The sequence below is a fragment of the Desmodus rotundus genome, chromosome 3, assembly GCF_022682495.2.
Source record: "Desmodus rotundus isolate HL8 chromosome 3, HLdesRot8A.1, whole genome shotgun sequence".
NCBI lineage: Eukaryota > Metazoa > Chordata > Mammalia > Chiroptera > Phyllostomidae > Desmodus > Desmodus rotundus.
This window is the reverse complement of record NC_071389.1, coordinates 16,445,251-16,460,114: the sequence shown is the minus strand read 5'-3', so window position 1 is coordinate 16,460,114 and position 14,864 is coordinate 16,445,251. Positions and strand designations below refer to the sequence as shown.

The window sequence follows — 14,864 nt, the reverse complement described above, 5'->3', positions numbered from 1 at the left end:
ACCAGGCTTAGTCAGCGTACGCAATATTCGGTCGCCCTGGTCCTCGGCGTGGAGGAGCTCTGTGCTTGGTTTAATGCTCTTCTGATGCAGTACTAAAATTAATGATTTTTGAGCAAGGAACCTCACATTTTCATTTTGCGCTAGGGCCTGCAAATTATGTGATAGTGCTGGATTCGTCCTTAAGTCCTGTGAATGTGGGGGACAGGTCCCAGGCATCTAAGCACAAACTCTCCAATTTGCAGTGAGTTTCATCATCTTAGTCTTTCAGGGGCTCTACCCTTGTTGTTACCCCTTTTGTTAAATTTCCTGTTTCACAAATTTCTTCCAGATCATTCCCTTCAACTTACAAACATGCTTTAATGACATTTACCTTTTTACTATTATGGGACCCACTTTTCTTCTACCACAACCCAATTTTTAGGGGTTTTTTAAATTAAGATTTTATTTATTTATTTTCAGAGAGAGGAAAAGGGAGGAAGAAAGGAAGAGAAACGTCGATGTCAGAGAAACATCAATTGGTTGCCTCTAGTTCTCCCGCAACCCAGGCATGTGCCTTGACAGGGAATTTAACCTGTGACCTTTTGGTTAGCAGGCTTGCGCTCAATCCACTGAGCCACACCAGCCAGGGCCCAATTTTCAGTGCCAATTCACAACAAAATTTGAAAAGATTGTTGTATTTGTTTCTCCACTTTCTTGCCTTCCATCTCTCCTCAGTTTAATTAGTCTTTTCTTAAAAGCCTCTGACCATGGACCACTGTTACCTTTCTCAGTTTCTCGGCTGCAGCTTACCCCTTCTTCCTTATGGAAACACTTTCGTCCTTAGGCTTCTGTTATGGACAGAATTGTGTTCCCCATATTCATATATTGAAGCCTCAATGTGACTGTTTTTGGAGATAGGGCCCTATAAAAAGGCAATGAAGGTTAAAAGAGTTAAGAATGGGGCCCTCCTCCAGCAGGACTAGTGTCCTTTCAAGAGGAGAAAGAGGCCAACCACAGAGGAAAGGCCACATGAGGCAGCTGTCTGCAAGCAGAAGAGAGTCCTAATGAGTCAAACACTTTGACCTTGGACTTCTATCCTTTGGAACTGAGAAAATAAATTTCTGTTGTTCAAGTCACTCAGTCAGTGTTTTTTGTCACGGCAGCCCTAGCAAACTAATAGAGCTCTGTGTCGCCGCACTCATCTGGTTTCCTTCTCACTCACTCACTAACACACTTTCTCAGTGCCCCGCCCTGCCCAGACTTGGAAAAATGTTGGCGGCCCTGTCATTTGCTCTCTCCTCTTTTCGTCTCTACACTTTCTCCATAGATGATCTCACGATATTTCAGGCCTAGACCTCTCCTGAAGATCCAGATTCATCTAATTAACTACCTCCTGGACAACTCCACTTGGATAATTAACAGAGATCTCAAAAGTCACATGACTTTGAGAAGATGGAAAAGTTCTGGTGATGGCTGCGCAACAATGTAAATGTACTTAATACTACTGAACTATCCACTTAAAATGGTAAATTTAATGGTATGTGTATTTTGCTGCAATAAAAATATTTAACTTTATGAGACAATTTGAAATTTGAACTCTGACTAGATGTTTGTTTTTACTCAAGAATTAGTATTTTTTTAAAAACTAACATGGCCAACATCTTTACACCCACACACAGAAATTAATTCCTCCCAAGGTCTTTCCCATTAAGTAAATGGCCCCTTTTAGCATGCACTCGCCAAAGCCCAAGCCTCCACTTGCCCACCCATTTGCACAGCCAAAAATCTAGTCTCATGGAATCCATTAAGTCCTATCAGCTCTCCCTCTAAAATATATTCTGATTTTGTCCCCTCTCACCTTGCTGTCTAAATCAGGTCATCTCTTGCTTGGATAACTATTTCTACAGCTTCCCAACTGGTCTTACCTCTGTCCTTATCCCTTTAGAGTCCATCTTCCCCCCAGCAGCCAGAGCAATCTTTTGGCTGAAGGATAAGCCCTATCTTGTTACTCCCTTACTTAAAAAGTAGCCATTCATGGATTGCCATTGCATTCAAGATAAATTCCAAACTACTAACCATGGCTTCCAAGGAGTAACACTATGAGTTCCCTGCCCACCTGCCTCGCCAGCCTCATCTTGTCCTGCGCTCCCCTTCACTCACCAGGCTCCTTCCTCACTGACTGCTTTCAGCTCCTCCAGTGGGCTATCCTAGTTTCTAGACCTTTGCCAGTCAACTTGTTTCTGTCCATCAGGTCTCAACCAAAATGACACTTCTTCTTTGAAGCCTTTACTGACCCTGCTGTCCAGATTATGTCTCCATCTCCATGGTTTTTGTTTTCAAAGTGCCTTGTGCTCTTCCGGTTACTTACTGCAATGAATGTATACAATTAAGAAATTTTGGTTCCACATCAGTCTACTCGCACTGAAATACAAACTTCATGACAGATAGCACCTTCCTGATTCATCTCGAGCATTCAGCTCCTAGCCTCAAGGGTTGCAGAACCTCAATAAATATTTGGGGATTGAATAAATGGTCTTTGCCTGATACCACTTATTAATAAGTATTGCTAAAATGTACTGCCTTCTTATTAAGGCCTAGTACTGTACCAAACACCTTATAAACACTCTTTGACTTAACCTTTGCAGTGCTTGTGTAACAGAAATGCTATTATTATCCCCATTTGGAGGATGAGAACACAGGCACAGAGACGTGAAGTCATGTGCCCAAGGTCACACAGCTGAAAGGGATTGCTTTTTTTTTTTTGCACTGTGGCTGTGTTTCCTGAGCCCTGTGTGTGACCCAGGGGACCCTGGGACCCAGCCTCCAGACCAGCTTTATTATGACCCCTGCAGAGGGGTCTCTCTCTCCTTTCTTTGGGTCTCCTCCTCTAGAAAGTGAGCGTGAATGCAGCAACAACAATAATGACAATTGTCCTCCTTTATGGAACACTTGCTGGGTGCCAGACACCCTGTGTCCTCACAAACACCTCCTGTGAGCCTTACAAACACCTAGGAAAGGCAGGCACTATTAGAGGCAGATTTTCTGTACAGCCAGTGAAGCTCGAACTTCAGGGCCTTGCACTTGCATGGGCCCATTCAAGGCACTGGGAGAGGCCCCAGCAATGTCTTAGGGTCATTTATATTTTTTATTTTTAAAAATAAAATTGTAAGGCTACAATTGATTTAAGACCACTGTTTCTTCCCACTCTAATCCTACTTCCCAATATGAATGATTCCCAAGACACCTGGCAGTACATGGGTGGTGGAGGAGAAACAAGGATATGTGGAGAACAAGAAGCAAAGCTGTGCAAAATCCTATCAATTATCCCTGAGTTGTCATTTCAAACTGAGATCAACTCAAAAAAGAAGATATTTCCTAATACTCAGCACATGCAATTATAAATGCCCTGCTATCTTTCTTTGTGATAGGAATTCCACAATGTAGAGTTTATCAAAATTCCTGCTACAAACCTATAAGCAGTACTACAAGTGGCTCATACATCTGCCACTTGTAGCAGGTTTATGTATCCTGTCAAGAAGGAAATTGTTTTTTACCAACCATGCAAGAGGAAAAACAGAATCATCTTTCTAGTCACACTGTAGAAATTTATTTTTTAAAGTCATTGACAGCTTTACCTCCTCTTCTTCCTTTCTCTTCCTGAAAAATTTTAGTCCTAAAACAATTAGGTTGGGCACAACAAGGTAAAGGTATGTGCCAGAGGTGGGGGGAGCCACAGTGGCCCCGAGCAGAAGTCAGAGCCGCAGCAAGGTGAGGAGAGCGGCCACGAGTGGTGATGACCTGGCATGGGGTGACAGAGGCTCAGCATGGTGAAGAAGAGGACCCTGAGTGGGAGGGAACAGCCTGGCAAAAGGTATCAGAGCCCAAGTGGGGTGAGGAACGTGTCTCTCATGGGATGGGGTGGGGCAGAGACGGGAGATTGGTTACAAACAGGGACTTGCTCCAACAAGTTAACAAATTAAGAATAATGGAAGCAAGATTTAGCAGTGTCAGAGAAGGGAGGCATAAATACAGAAAGGGTGAAAACTGGAATAAACCCCATTATAGTAGGTTAACGTTGCAGATAATAGTCTGAATTCATGGCTTTTATTATCTGTACATAGGTACAGAGCTCACTATAAATGTGTGTTAGTGCACTCCTGTACCCACATCCCTTCGCTCTGGGAGGGCCTGGGAGCAGCGACACCCTAATAGCAATGAGCAGATCTTGGTTTCTAAATCTGACCCCAGTGCCCAGATCACAGTTTTTGCACATTATTCTCCACTGTAAGATTGAGTCAGAGCTTCTTGGAGTATTGGTTGATTACAGGAGCTGGAAAAATGACATCTTGTTAAACCAGAAAATAAAAGGTATTCAGAGAATGATGGGGAGCATCAAAAGGATGTAGACTCCAGCTTGTATGTGGCTCCGATTGGTCAAATCTGTGACAATCTGAGCATCAAAATAAATCACGATAATAACAGATTACTAGCCACTGAGTGAAATAGCAGACCATGAGTTCATACCTAAGTACCCACATAGATACATTCAAAGTATGAGGAGGAAGGGCTACATTATTTCAAAATGCCTCCTCACAAAATACTGATTCATTACAAAGAGGAAAGAGTAACTACAGTGGAGAAGTTTGGCAGACATCCCTTAATCAGTGACCAAAATGAACCAGGGGACAAATGGAAATGTGTGTTCCTTGAAAGGATGTTTCAAGAAGAACACAGCATCACTTCTGTGATACTCCTACTAATGATACATAACTTGGTCCTGGCTGGGTAGGTCAGTTGGTTAGACACTGTCCCCATATACCAAGGTTACAGGTTCGATCCCCACTCAGGGCACATACAAGAATCCACCAATGCCCTGACTGGTGTGCTCAGTTGGTTGGGCCTCCTCCACAAGACAGGAGATTGACAGTTTGATTTCCAGCCAGGACACGTGCCTGAGTTGCTGATTCGGTCCAGATTCTGATCAATGTTTCTTTCCCTCTCTTTCTCCCTCCCTTACCTTCTCTGCCTAAAAATAAATTAGATAAGTAAAATCTTTTTAAAAAAGAAATAAAAATAAGTAAAATCTTTTTTTTAAAACATCGATGTGCAAGACATACATCATTGGTTGCCTCAAGCACACCCCTATCTGGGAGCTTGGCCCACAGCCCAAGGTGGGCCACTCCCACTCAGGGTCCCCTTCTTCACCTGACTGGGGATCAAACTGGCAACATTTCAGTCTTCCCACCAGCACTCAATCCACTGAGCCACACCAGCCAGGGCTAAATAACTGGTCTTTTTTTTTTTTTTTTTAAGATTGTATTTATTTTGAGAGAGAGAGGAAAGGGAGGAGAAAGAGGGAGAGAAACATCATCCTGTGGTTGCCTCTTGAATGCCCCCTACTGGGGACCTGGCCCACAACCCAGGCATGTGCCCTGACTAGGAATCCATCCAGTGACCTTTTGGTTCACAGGCCAACACTCAATCCACTGAGCTACACCAGCCAGGGCATAACTAAAGTCTTAAAAAAAAAAAATCAACCAATGAATGTATAAATAAGTGAAATAATAAATTGTTGTTTTCCTCTCTAAAATCAATAAATAAAACATTTTTAAATAAAAAATAAAGATACAGCCCTGGCTGGTGTAGCTCAGTGGATTGAATGCAGGCTGCAAACCAAAGGGTCGCCAGGTCGATTCCCAGTCAGGGCACATGCCTGGGTTGTGGGCCAGATCCCCAGTGGGGGCCACACAAGAGGCAACCACACATTGATATTTCTCTCCCTCTCTTTCTCCCTCCCATCCCCTCTCTCTAAAATTAAAAAATAAAAAAGAAATTAAAAAAAATAAAATAAAGATACATAAATCTAATCATAAGGAAGCCTCAAACAAATCCAGATTGAGAGCTTTGCTACCACATACAACCCTTCCAAAGTGTCAAGGTCCTGAAAGGCAAGGAGAGACCAAGGGAGAGTTCCCTGACTGCCGGGGACGAGGGGGCAGGACAAAGAGATGCAGTGTGAGATTCTGGACTGAGCCCTTTCACTGTAACTTACGTCACCGGGAGCATTTGGTGAAACTGAATTGGGCTCTAAGATTAGATGTTCATTTCTCAATTTTGATGATTATATCATGGTTACCCAGGACAACGTCTCTGTTTGTAGGAATTACACACTAAAGTATTCGAGAGTTCTGAGGCATTAAGAAGGCAAAAATTTACTCTCAAATGGTTCAAAGTAAAAAAAAAAAAAAATTCCCTGTAATTGCAAACTTTTGTGTTTGTGACGGTTTCAAAAGAACTAGCATTGACAGGTGAAGAGATGAGCAAAACGTGTACAGCTAAAATACGCAGGAAACTGGTCAGTAAAAGTATTTTGTTATTCTCCTGAGTTTCCGATGTTTGTGTTTTCAGTCAGTTTATTTTAGTTTGTAACTGGTAGTAACTTGTTTTCTCATTTTAAATACCCACTTCTATACTTGCTTTGCTATTATTAAAGAGAGCCCTCCACCCTGGCCAGGTAGCTCTGTTGGTTAGAGCATTGTCCTGACATGCCAAGGTTGTAGTTTCGATCCCTGGTCAGGGAACATACAGGAATCAACCAATGAATGTGTAAATAAGTAGAACAGCAAAATTGCTGTTTCTCTCTTTCTCTCTCTCTCTCAAATCAATAACTTAAAAAAGAGGGCCCTCCAAATTGTGTAAGTTTTAGGCCCACAAAACCAATATCCACTATTGGCCTTTCTTGCTACCCCTTTAAGGATGAAGAAACTAACACACAGAAATCTAAAGTGACTTGCCCAAGGTTGTCCGGCTAAGTGATGCAGCAGAATTTAGACCCAGGCAGTCTGACCTCAGAGTCTCCTTTGAGGGAAGATGTGAAGATTGAGTGAGAAAAAAGGACATGAAAGGAACTTTATCAATATAAGGATTAAAATTATTAGCAATCAAATGAAAGAAGCATGCCTGTTTGTCTGCTGAAGCTTAGGTCCTTAGGCAGAGGCAATGCGGGAGCAAAGTCCTAACGTATGCCAGAAACTGCTTGGAATTTGACATCCAGGACCTTGCTTTGTCCTCACACCAGCCCTGCAGGCAGGCATTACTGTTCCAGATGAAGCTCCTGAGGCCCACAGAGATTTGGGGATCAGCCCAAGGTCACAACTGGGAGCCAGGAGCCAATGCCAGGGACGGTGATGGTTGCCCAGGCAGGCTGGGCTTGGCAAAGCCCACAGACATGACACAGTTGAGGACCTTCCCGCCACTCTCACACCCCATGCCCCACCACCTGAGACAGTTGCCAGGGACAGAGTTGCCATGTGGCTAGAGACAGCAATGTTTCTGCGTAGGTATAAGTGGGCAACATCTGCAAACAAGGCAGTACCAAGGTGAGGGCCCGGGTAGCCACCAACGCTGGGAAACTCAGGCCACCAGAGTTCTTCTAGCTGCACAATTGGGTCAATTCAATGAGTGCAGAAGAACAAGCAAAGACTTTGAAATCAGACAGATCTGGGCTCTCTCTTCCTTCTTAGCATCATGACCTTGGGCAATTCACTTCACCTCTCTGAGTCTCAGAAGTAAAAATCTTACCTCATAGGAAAGCTCTGAATATTAGAGTGGAGGGTTCCCAGCACATAGTAAGTATTCAGTTAGCAGCCACATTTCATTATCATCCTGCAAGGGCTTCCCAACAGATACAGCCCTTCAGGAGCTCTAGGAATCCAGATTGGAGGAGAGTTCTTAAGGATCTTATTTCTGCAGAGATCCCAGAACTGGAGTCAGAGGAAGGAGCCTCCTGAACTGCACAGTGGGCAAAGTCCTCCCAGCCCCCCAGGTTTCTGGCTCCCTTCCCTGCAGCCTGTTCCTTACCAACAACAGGAACTGAACCCCAAGGTTAGGCAAACAAGCCAGTGATAAGGCACTTCCAGGTTAGGCCTTGTGTTCAAGGCTTGTCCAGTTCTGGGGCTGCCTTCCCAGCTTAGTGAGCCCTGGAGGCACCAGTAGGGACAGCTGCCATGGTCACCTGCTGATTGTGCACCTGAGGCCTTGGTGCCCTGGTACAGCTTGGGTTAATGACCCTGTTTATCCACTTGAGTCATCCGATAAGGGGCAGTTGGGCCAGCGGACAGATGGCCCCATGCCCTGCACCATCCACTTCATTGACTGAAGTGATATCAGGGCCACGTGGAACTCCCAAGTACCCCTCCCCCGGCACTTCCCCACCAGGCCTGCCAGGGTCAGTGCATTTCTTTTTCTTTTTCTTTTTTTTTCAATGAACATGACTTCTGGAGTCAAGGTTGTCGGGCCATTCACCCCTCCTCCCCATTGGGAGTATAAATAGCACCCACGGCGCAGAGCAGAGGGCGGGAGAGCTTGGAGGAAGGAGGAGCAGATCCTTAGCCATGAGCTCCAGCCAGGCAGGGACCTGCCCATGCCAGTGTGCTGCAGAGCGCCCAGCCATTCTGTATGCACTTTTGAGCCCCAGCCTCAGGGCCAAGCCTTCTGTGCCCCCGGCCCCTAGGCACTGCCTCTGCAGGCAGCACCGGCCTGTCAGGCTGTGCGCCCCCCATCGCACCTGCCGGGAGGCCTTGGACGTTCTGGCCAAGACAGTGGTCTTTCTCAGGAACCTGCCGTCCTTCTGCCAGCTGCTCCCCCAGGATCAGCGGCAGCTGCTGCGGGGCTGTTGGGGCCCCCTCTTCCTGATTGGCTTGGCCCAAGACACTGTGACCTTCGAGGTGGCGGAGGCCCCAGTTCCCAGCATACTCAAGAAGATCTTGCTGGAGGAGCCTAGCAGCAGTGCAGGCAGTGGCCAGCAGCCGGATAGGCCCCAGCCCTCACTTGCTGCAGTGCAGTGGCTTCAGTGCTGCCTGGAGGCCTTCTGGAGCCTGGAGCTGGGCCCCACAGAGTATGACTACCTGAAAGGGACCATCCTCTTCAACCCTGGTGAGCTCCCAGACACTGCAGGATGAGGGCCAAGGCTGGAGGGGGGAGGGCCCGGCCAGGGAAGGCACCTGCTGAGGGTTTGACATTAGTTATCTCTTTGGGTGCTCCTTATACCAGTCACCTCACGAAAGAGGCTCAGAGAGGCTAAGTGACTTGCGGAAGGTCATGGCCAGGTAGAGGCAGAGCAGGAATAGAAATACAAGTAAGTTCACTCCAAAGACTGGCCCTTGCCACTCTGCCCAAAAAGCTTGCCCTAACCCTCAGGGAAGGTGGGAGTGGGGGAGGGAAGGGTGTGCAGTCACAGTTGTGCCTCAGATACAGGTAAAATTATGTGGGTTTAGATAGATCACGTAGAGAAGAAGAATGAAAATAAGGAAGTGTGGGGGAGGGGAGGGAGGAGCTTTTGTAAAATTCAGCCAGGAAAGCAATGGATTGAGGTAGTGTTCTTTGTAATCTAGAGAGCATCTAGGTGAGAATTCCTCACCAAGAGGCTCACAAGAAATTGTAGTAATTAATTATAATAATAGTAGGAAAATACTCATATTACACTCACCATATGTTAGGCCCAATTCTATGGTTTTACATATAGCAGCTCATTTAAACATCCTAACAAGCCTAGGCCCTGGCTGGAGTGCCTCAGTGGATTGAGTGCTGGCCTGTGAGCTGAAGGGTCACCAGTTTGATTCCCTGTCAGGGCACATACCTGGGTTGGGGGCCGGGTCCCCAGTTGGGGGTGCAAGAGAGGCAATTATCAACGTTTCTCTTGAACACTGATGTTTCTATCCCTTTCTCCCTCCCTTCCCCCCTCTCTAAAAAGAAATAAATAAAATATTTTTTAAAATAACAAGCCTAGGAGATAGGTACTAATATTATACCCATTTTACAGATGAGGAGACCAAGGCACAAAGATGACATAACTTGCCCAAGGTCAGACAGATAATAAGTGACAGCCTAGGACTCAAATGCAGGCAGCCTGGCTCTTCACCATTACTCTATACTGCCTCTTCATACATGGACGGATGAATAAAGTGAAAAAAGTAAATGGAGGAGGTAGTAGTGGGGCCTCAAAGACTGAGCAGCAGCAGCCTCAGGTCTGGGGCCAGTCTCACTCAGGGGTGGCTGGGCGTGGGGCGCTCACCAGCCCTCTTCACCCTCTGCCCACAGATACGCCAGGCCTCCAGGACTCCTCCCACATCTGGCACCTGCGACAGGAGGCTCATCAAGCACTGTGTGAGGTCCTGGAATCCCGGTGCCCAGCAGACCAAGGCCGTTTGGCTCGTGTCCTCCTCACGGCCTCTACCCTCAAGTCCATTCCTCCCAGCCTGCTCGGGGACCTCTTCTTTCGCCCTATCATTGGAGATGTTGACATCGCTGGCCTGCTGGAGGACATGCTTTTGCTGAGTCGACCTGCTCCAGTCCAAGCAGAGATCAGTTGTAGCTTGAGCAGAAGTTGGAAGCACTGATTTGGCCACGCTGTCCCCGGGGTGACCCAGTGCCCCCAGAGGGGCGAGACTGTGCAGACAGCTCTTGGCTTCCCAGGAGCAAGTTGGCCTTATATGGACTGTATGAACCCTCACTTGGCCGCACCCTGTCTTGGCCTTCCTTGGTCTGGCACAGTGCTCCAGATGTCTGGCCAGCCTTTGGTAGTCCCCATATATTTTGGTGCAAGACTCCTGTCCTCTCCTGTGATGGGGATGGAAGCTTAAGACTGCTCACTGGACCAGACGTCCTACTGACTTTGTACAGAAATGTCTTAAATTATTAGTTTTTGTAATAAAATGTTTTACACCCTTGGAGCCTGACACTATAGTTTGTGCATGTAGAAGGGACCATCTCACCTCAGCCTCCAGCCTCCAGCCACCAGCCCCAATCAGAGGGAGCCCAAGAGGAAGGAACCATAAGGGATGCAGGAGCCAGGCCTCAGAGAAATGCGATATTAATTTTCATAATGGCATGATGATTTCATTTCTGGGGATAGGATTTATTTGCATGAGATGAATCCAGTTCAGAGCCCTATCACCTCCTTGCCTTTATCTTTGAAGGAAAGGGGTTTCTTTGTCCCCAAACCCCTTACTGACCCCCCTCAGCTCCTGCCTCCTACAGATTCTCTCTCACCTTAGTGAGAATCAGATCACAGCCAATGAGGAAAACGAAGCAGCCCATTCCCAGTGTGAAACAGGCAAAGTCCCTGGAATTTCTGCAGTTTGGCATCATTCACTTACCCCACGCCTATAGCCAAGAGAAAAGGATGGTCCATCATTCTCCCAATGGGAGGGGGCAAGGACACCCATGGCTGGGTTCAAAGGCCAAGGCAAACAGAGGTTTAGTTGTTAAAGTCTGAAACACTTCCATGACATTGGTTCACAGCCACCGCCCTAAGCCCCCTGAACTCTTTTGCACTGCCCCTGCATCCCAGTCCTTCTCCCGGAATCCATTCCCATTGTCCAGCAACTGGAGAGGCAATGCTTGGAGTAGCCATGGCTTCCAGGACGGCTCCATTCAGGGCACGGCTTGTATCTGTTCCGATTGGTCAATCCTTTCCTCACTGTTTGTTAAATATTTTGAATAGCACCCAGGTCAGGGTCACTGGCCTGCAGGGTAGACAGGAGGGAATGATAAAAACACACATGCCTATGGGACCCCCTTCCAGGCCTCCTCCTTTCTCCAGCAATGAGGCCTACCTAGACCAGGCCCCACCCCCTTCACCACCACAGTTTGAATTCTTCTGACGGCCAAGTTAATTATTGCTCAGTGAGAGGTCATTCACTCAGGGACAACAGTCTAGGAGTCAGGGTGTCATTCAGGCCTCTCCCGAAGGTCCCCAGGATAGGGACCACAGCTGAACTGGCCCTGTTCCCATTATGGGCACCCAGTGGTAGCAGCAAGGCATGCATCCTGGTCTCTTACCTTATCACCCACTCACCACTCGGAAACTAAGAATGAGACAGAAACACACAGTTCAGACCCCACAACAAAGACACACACTCAGATCTACAGCTCTCTCACACCCACCCATACACTAAGACATAAAACTCAGACACACCTACATAGACCCATAAAATAGACCCTCCTTCCACGCATACACAGCACACAACGTGGAAATACAGATACACTTACTCAGTGACACGTAACAGACCCAAACACATCACACCGCAGACACATGCACCCAGGCCAGACGATCACACATACACCCCTGCACCCGAAGGTGGGACATGCAACATACAGACACCCTCACACCAGGGTGTGTTCTCCATCTTCTGTGTATCACAGTAAAAGAGAAAGTAACCGCCCTGGCTGGCGTGGCTCAGTGGATTGAGCGTGGGCTGCGAACCAGGGGGTTGCTGGTTCAGTTCCCAGTAGGGGCACATGCCTGGGTTGCAGGCCAGGTCCCCAGTGGGGGCCACATGAGAGGCAACCATACACTGATGTTTCTCTCTCTTTCTCCCCCCTTCCCCTCTCTCTAAAAATAAATAAATAAAATCTTAAAAAAAAAAGAGAGAGAGAGAGAAAGTAACCCCCAAAGTAGGCAGACTGTATCTGCACATCTACAAGGTCTACCAAGAGCCTGGCACTTAGTGCCTCACCTAGCCAATCACCCCTTTTCCCCATGGTGACTCCAACATCCACCCTCTTCTCCACCAGGCCATGCCCTTCTTAACAACTTCTTCCAGTCAGGACCTAATCAAATCCCCAAATAAAAATATCCTTCCCTCCCACTCCCATTGCTTTTAGAGAGAGAGGAAGGGAGAGAGAGAAATATTGATGCGAGAGAGAAGCATTGATCAGCTGCCTCCTGCTTGTGCCTGGACAGGGGATGGAACCACAACCTAGGTTTGTGCCCTGAGCAGAAATCGAACCCGTACTTCCTTGGTCACGGGATGACGCTCCAACCCATTGAGGCACAAAAGCCAGGGCAGAGATATTCTTTAGAGCCCAGAACAAATCCTGCATCTCCCCCAACCCCTTAGCCCCCAGCAGACACCCTAGACCCAGACCTCGGGCCCACAGGCACCTGTCCCCGCCCTGCCCTTCCCAACACTTTGGCACACACGGCCCCATCTCACCTTGCAGACACAGAAGGCAATTCTTCCCAGAGCAGATGTCTTATCTCCCCATAGGAACCAAACCCAGTAGATTTAGGAAGTTCAGGTCATTCTATCTTTTATGTCCCTTCACTAACTGATCCCAGGAGTTTACTGTTGCACCTCTGTAAACCCTCAGGCTGAGTCTTCCTGCCTTTTGCCCTTCCCCTCCTCCAACCCTGAACCACCATTAATTAGAAGGCACGCCTCTCCACTACTCTCCCCCATGCCAGATTTTCCCCCCTCCACTCATGTTTCCATCATCCAAATAGCTTCCCTTATTAACCCTACCTGGCCCCTTTTCAAATTTTTTCCCTACCCCCACCCCCCATGTGGTTTGGGAGCTATACTTCTGTTTGTTTCACGGCCGTCTCTTGAGTCACTTCTTATGCCCTACCCCAGCCATCTGCAAGAAACACAAAGATGAAAACAGCAAAACTAAAGAGAGAATTGCAGTATAATGTAATAAGGAAAATATAGTAATGCTTTCTCCGTGAGACTGCAGGCTTTCCGAAGGTGGGGGACGCTTCCTCCATTATCGGCATCCTCTTAGGAATGGGACCTGTGTCTCATCAACCAGGGAAGGTAGGGAAAGAAACAGGCTCAGACAGAAACTTACTCAAGGTCTGGGTAGATAGACCACTGTGTTGGGATTCGAACGCAGCCCTGTGAGACTCTGGAGACCAGGCTCTTGCTGCCAGCACAGGCTAGAGTGAGTCATGGCAGGGTCCAGCTATCGGAGCCAGCTCAGCAATGGTTCACTGACCATCTACCTTTCAGCCATGATCTCTGCTCTCAGGCCCCGCCAGGGATGACTCATGGGGAAGCAGGGTCAGTCTCGGGTACCATTTTATTATCATTATTATCACTACCTTCATTAGCCAAATCACTGACTGCTTATTAAGCAGTCAGCCACTGAAGTGAGCTGTGCCCTGCACTGACACACCCTGGCCTTCGGGCAGTCACATATTCCAGAACCTACCATACCTCCAAAAAGCCAACACCCACTAGCCATCCATCCATTCACTTCACCACTTAACCTCTCTCTTGACATCCACTTGTACCAGACCCCTGTGCTAGTTACCAAGTGACACAGAATAAATAAGATATAGTCTCTGATTTCACTGAACATCCTGTATGGCAAAGAGAGACATGTAAGTAGTGATTGTAACACACAGAATGATCTGAAATGTGATAGAGGGAATACAAGAGGCAGCAGGAGCTCAGAATAGGACGTAATTAAATCTGCTCAGAGGTGGGAAAAATGCTTCAGCCAAGTGGTGACTGCTTTGAGCTAAAGGGAATGAATGGGGGCTTGCCAGACAAACCAAGGGATAGGTATTCCGGACAGAGGGGACGATAGGTGCAAAGGCACAGACGTGTCAGAGAGCATCATGGCAAGAGATGATGGACAGAGACCATGTCACAGAACAAGGCAGCAGAGAAGGCAATCCCTGCAAAACTGGTGGAGGTGACAAGACTAAGCTCTCAGGGGAATCAAGATTAACAGAGGGGACCACCCATTCCTGGAATACCATTCTGGGTAGCTACTAAACTTTTATTGAAAGCTATGCTCTAAACACATTACGCGGATTATGTTATTTAACACTCACAACAACTCTGTGCTGGAAGTACTATCATTATCTCCATTTTATAAATGAGGAAAGCAAAGCACAGAGAGGTTAAGTAACTTGCTCAAGGTTGCACAGTTAATAAGTAGTAGAGTCAGGATTCAATCTCAGGTGCTCTGGATTTGGAGCCTACCCTCTTAAACACTATGCTATCATGCATCTTTATAGATTAGGAATGATCAACTGGAAAATAAATTTTACTATAAGGCAGAATGAGAGTTAAAATGTAGTCTTGGTT

At 47.0% G+C, this 14,864-nt stretch overlaps 1 protein-coding gene across 1 annotated transcript; it reads left to right on the top strand.

Moving 5' to 3' along the window:
* The first annotated feature begins 8,337 nt into the window (after positions 1 to 8,337).
* Positions 8,338 to 10,699, top strand: NR0B2 (nuclear receptor subfamily 0 group B member 2). Its single transcript, XM_024554108.3, has 2 exons — positions 8,338 to 8,913; positions 10,078 to 10,699. The coding sequence occupies exons 1-2, from the start codon at positions 8,373 to 8,375 to the stop codon at positions 10,374 to 10,376; spliced, it is 840 nt and encodes a 279-aa protein (XP_024409876.2). The 5' UTR covers positions 8,338 to 8,372; the 3' UTR covers positions 10,377 to 10,699.
* The last annotated feature ends 4,165 nt before the right edge of the window (positions 10,700 to 14,864 follow it).

Coding starts and splice junctions, on each gene's coding strand:
- NR0B2 (XM_024554108.3), top strand. CDS start 8,373: ATGAGCTCCAGCCAGGCAGGGACCTGCCCATGCCAGTGTGCTGCAGAG. Junction 8,914..10,077: donor GACCATCCTCTTCAACCCTG/GTGAGCTCCCAG, acceptor CTCTGCCCACAG/ATACGCCAGGCCTCCAGGAC.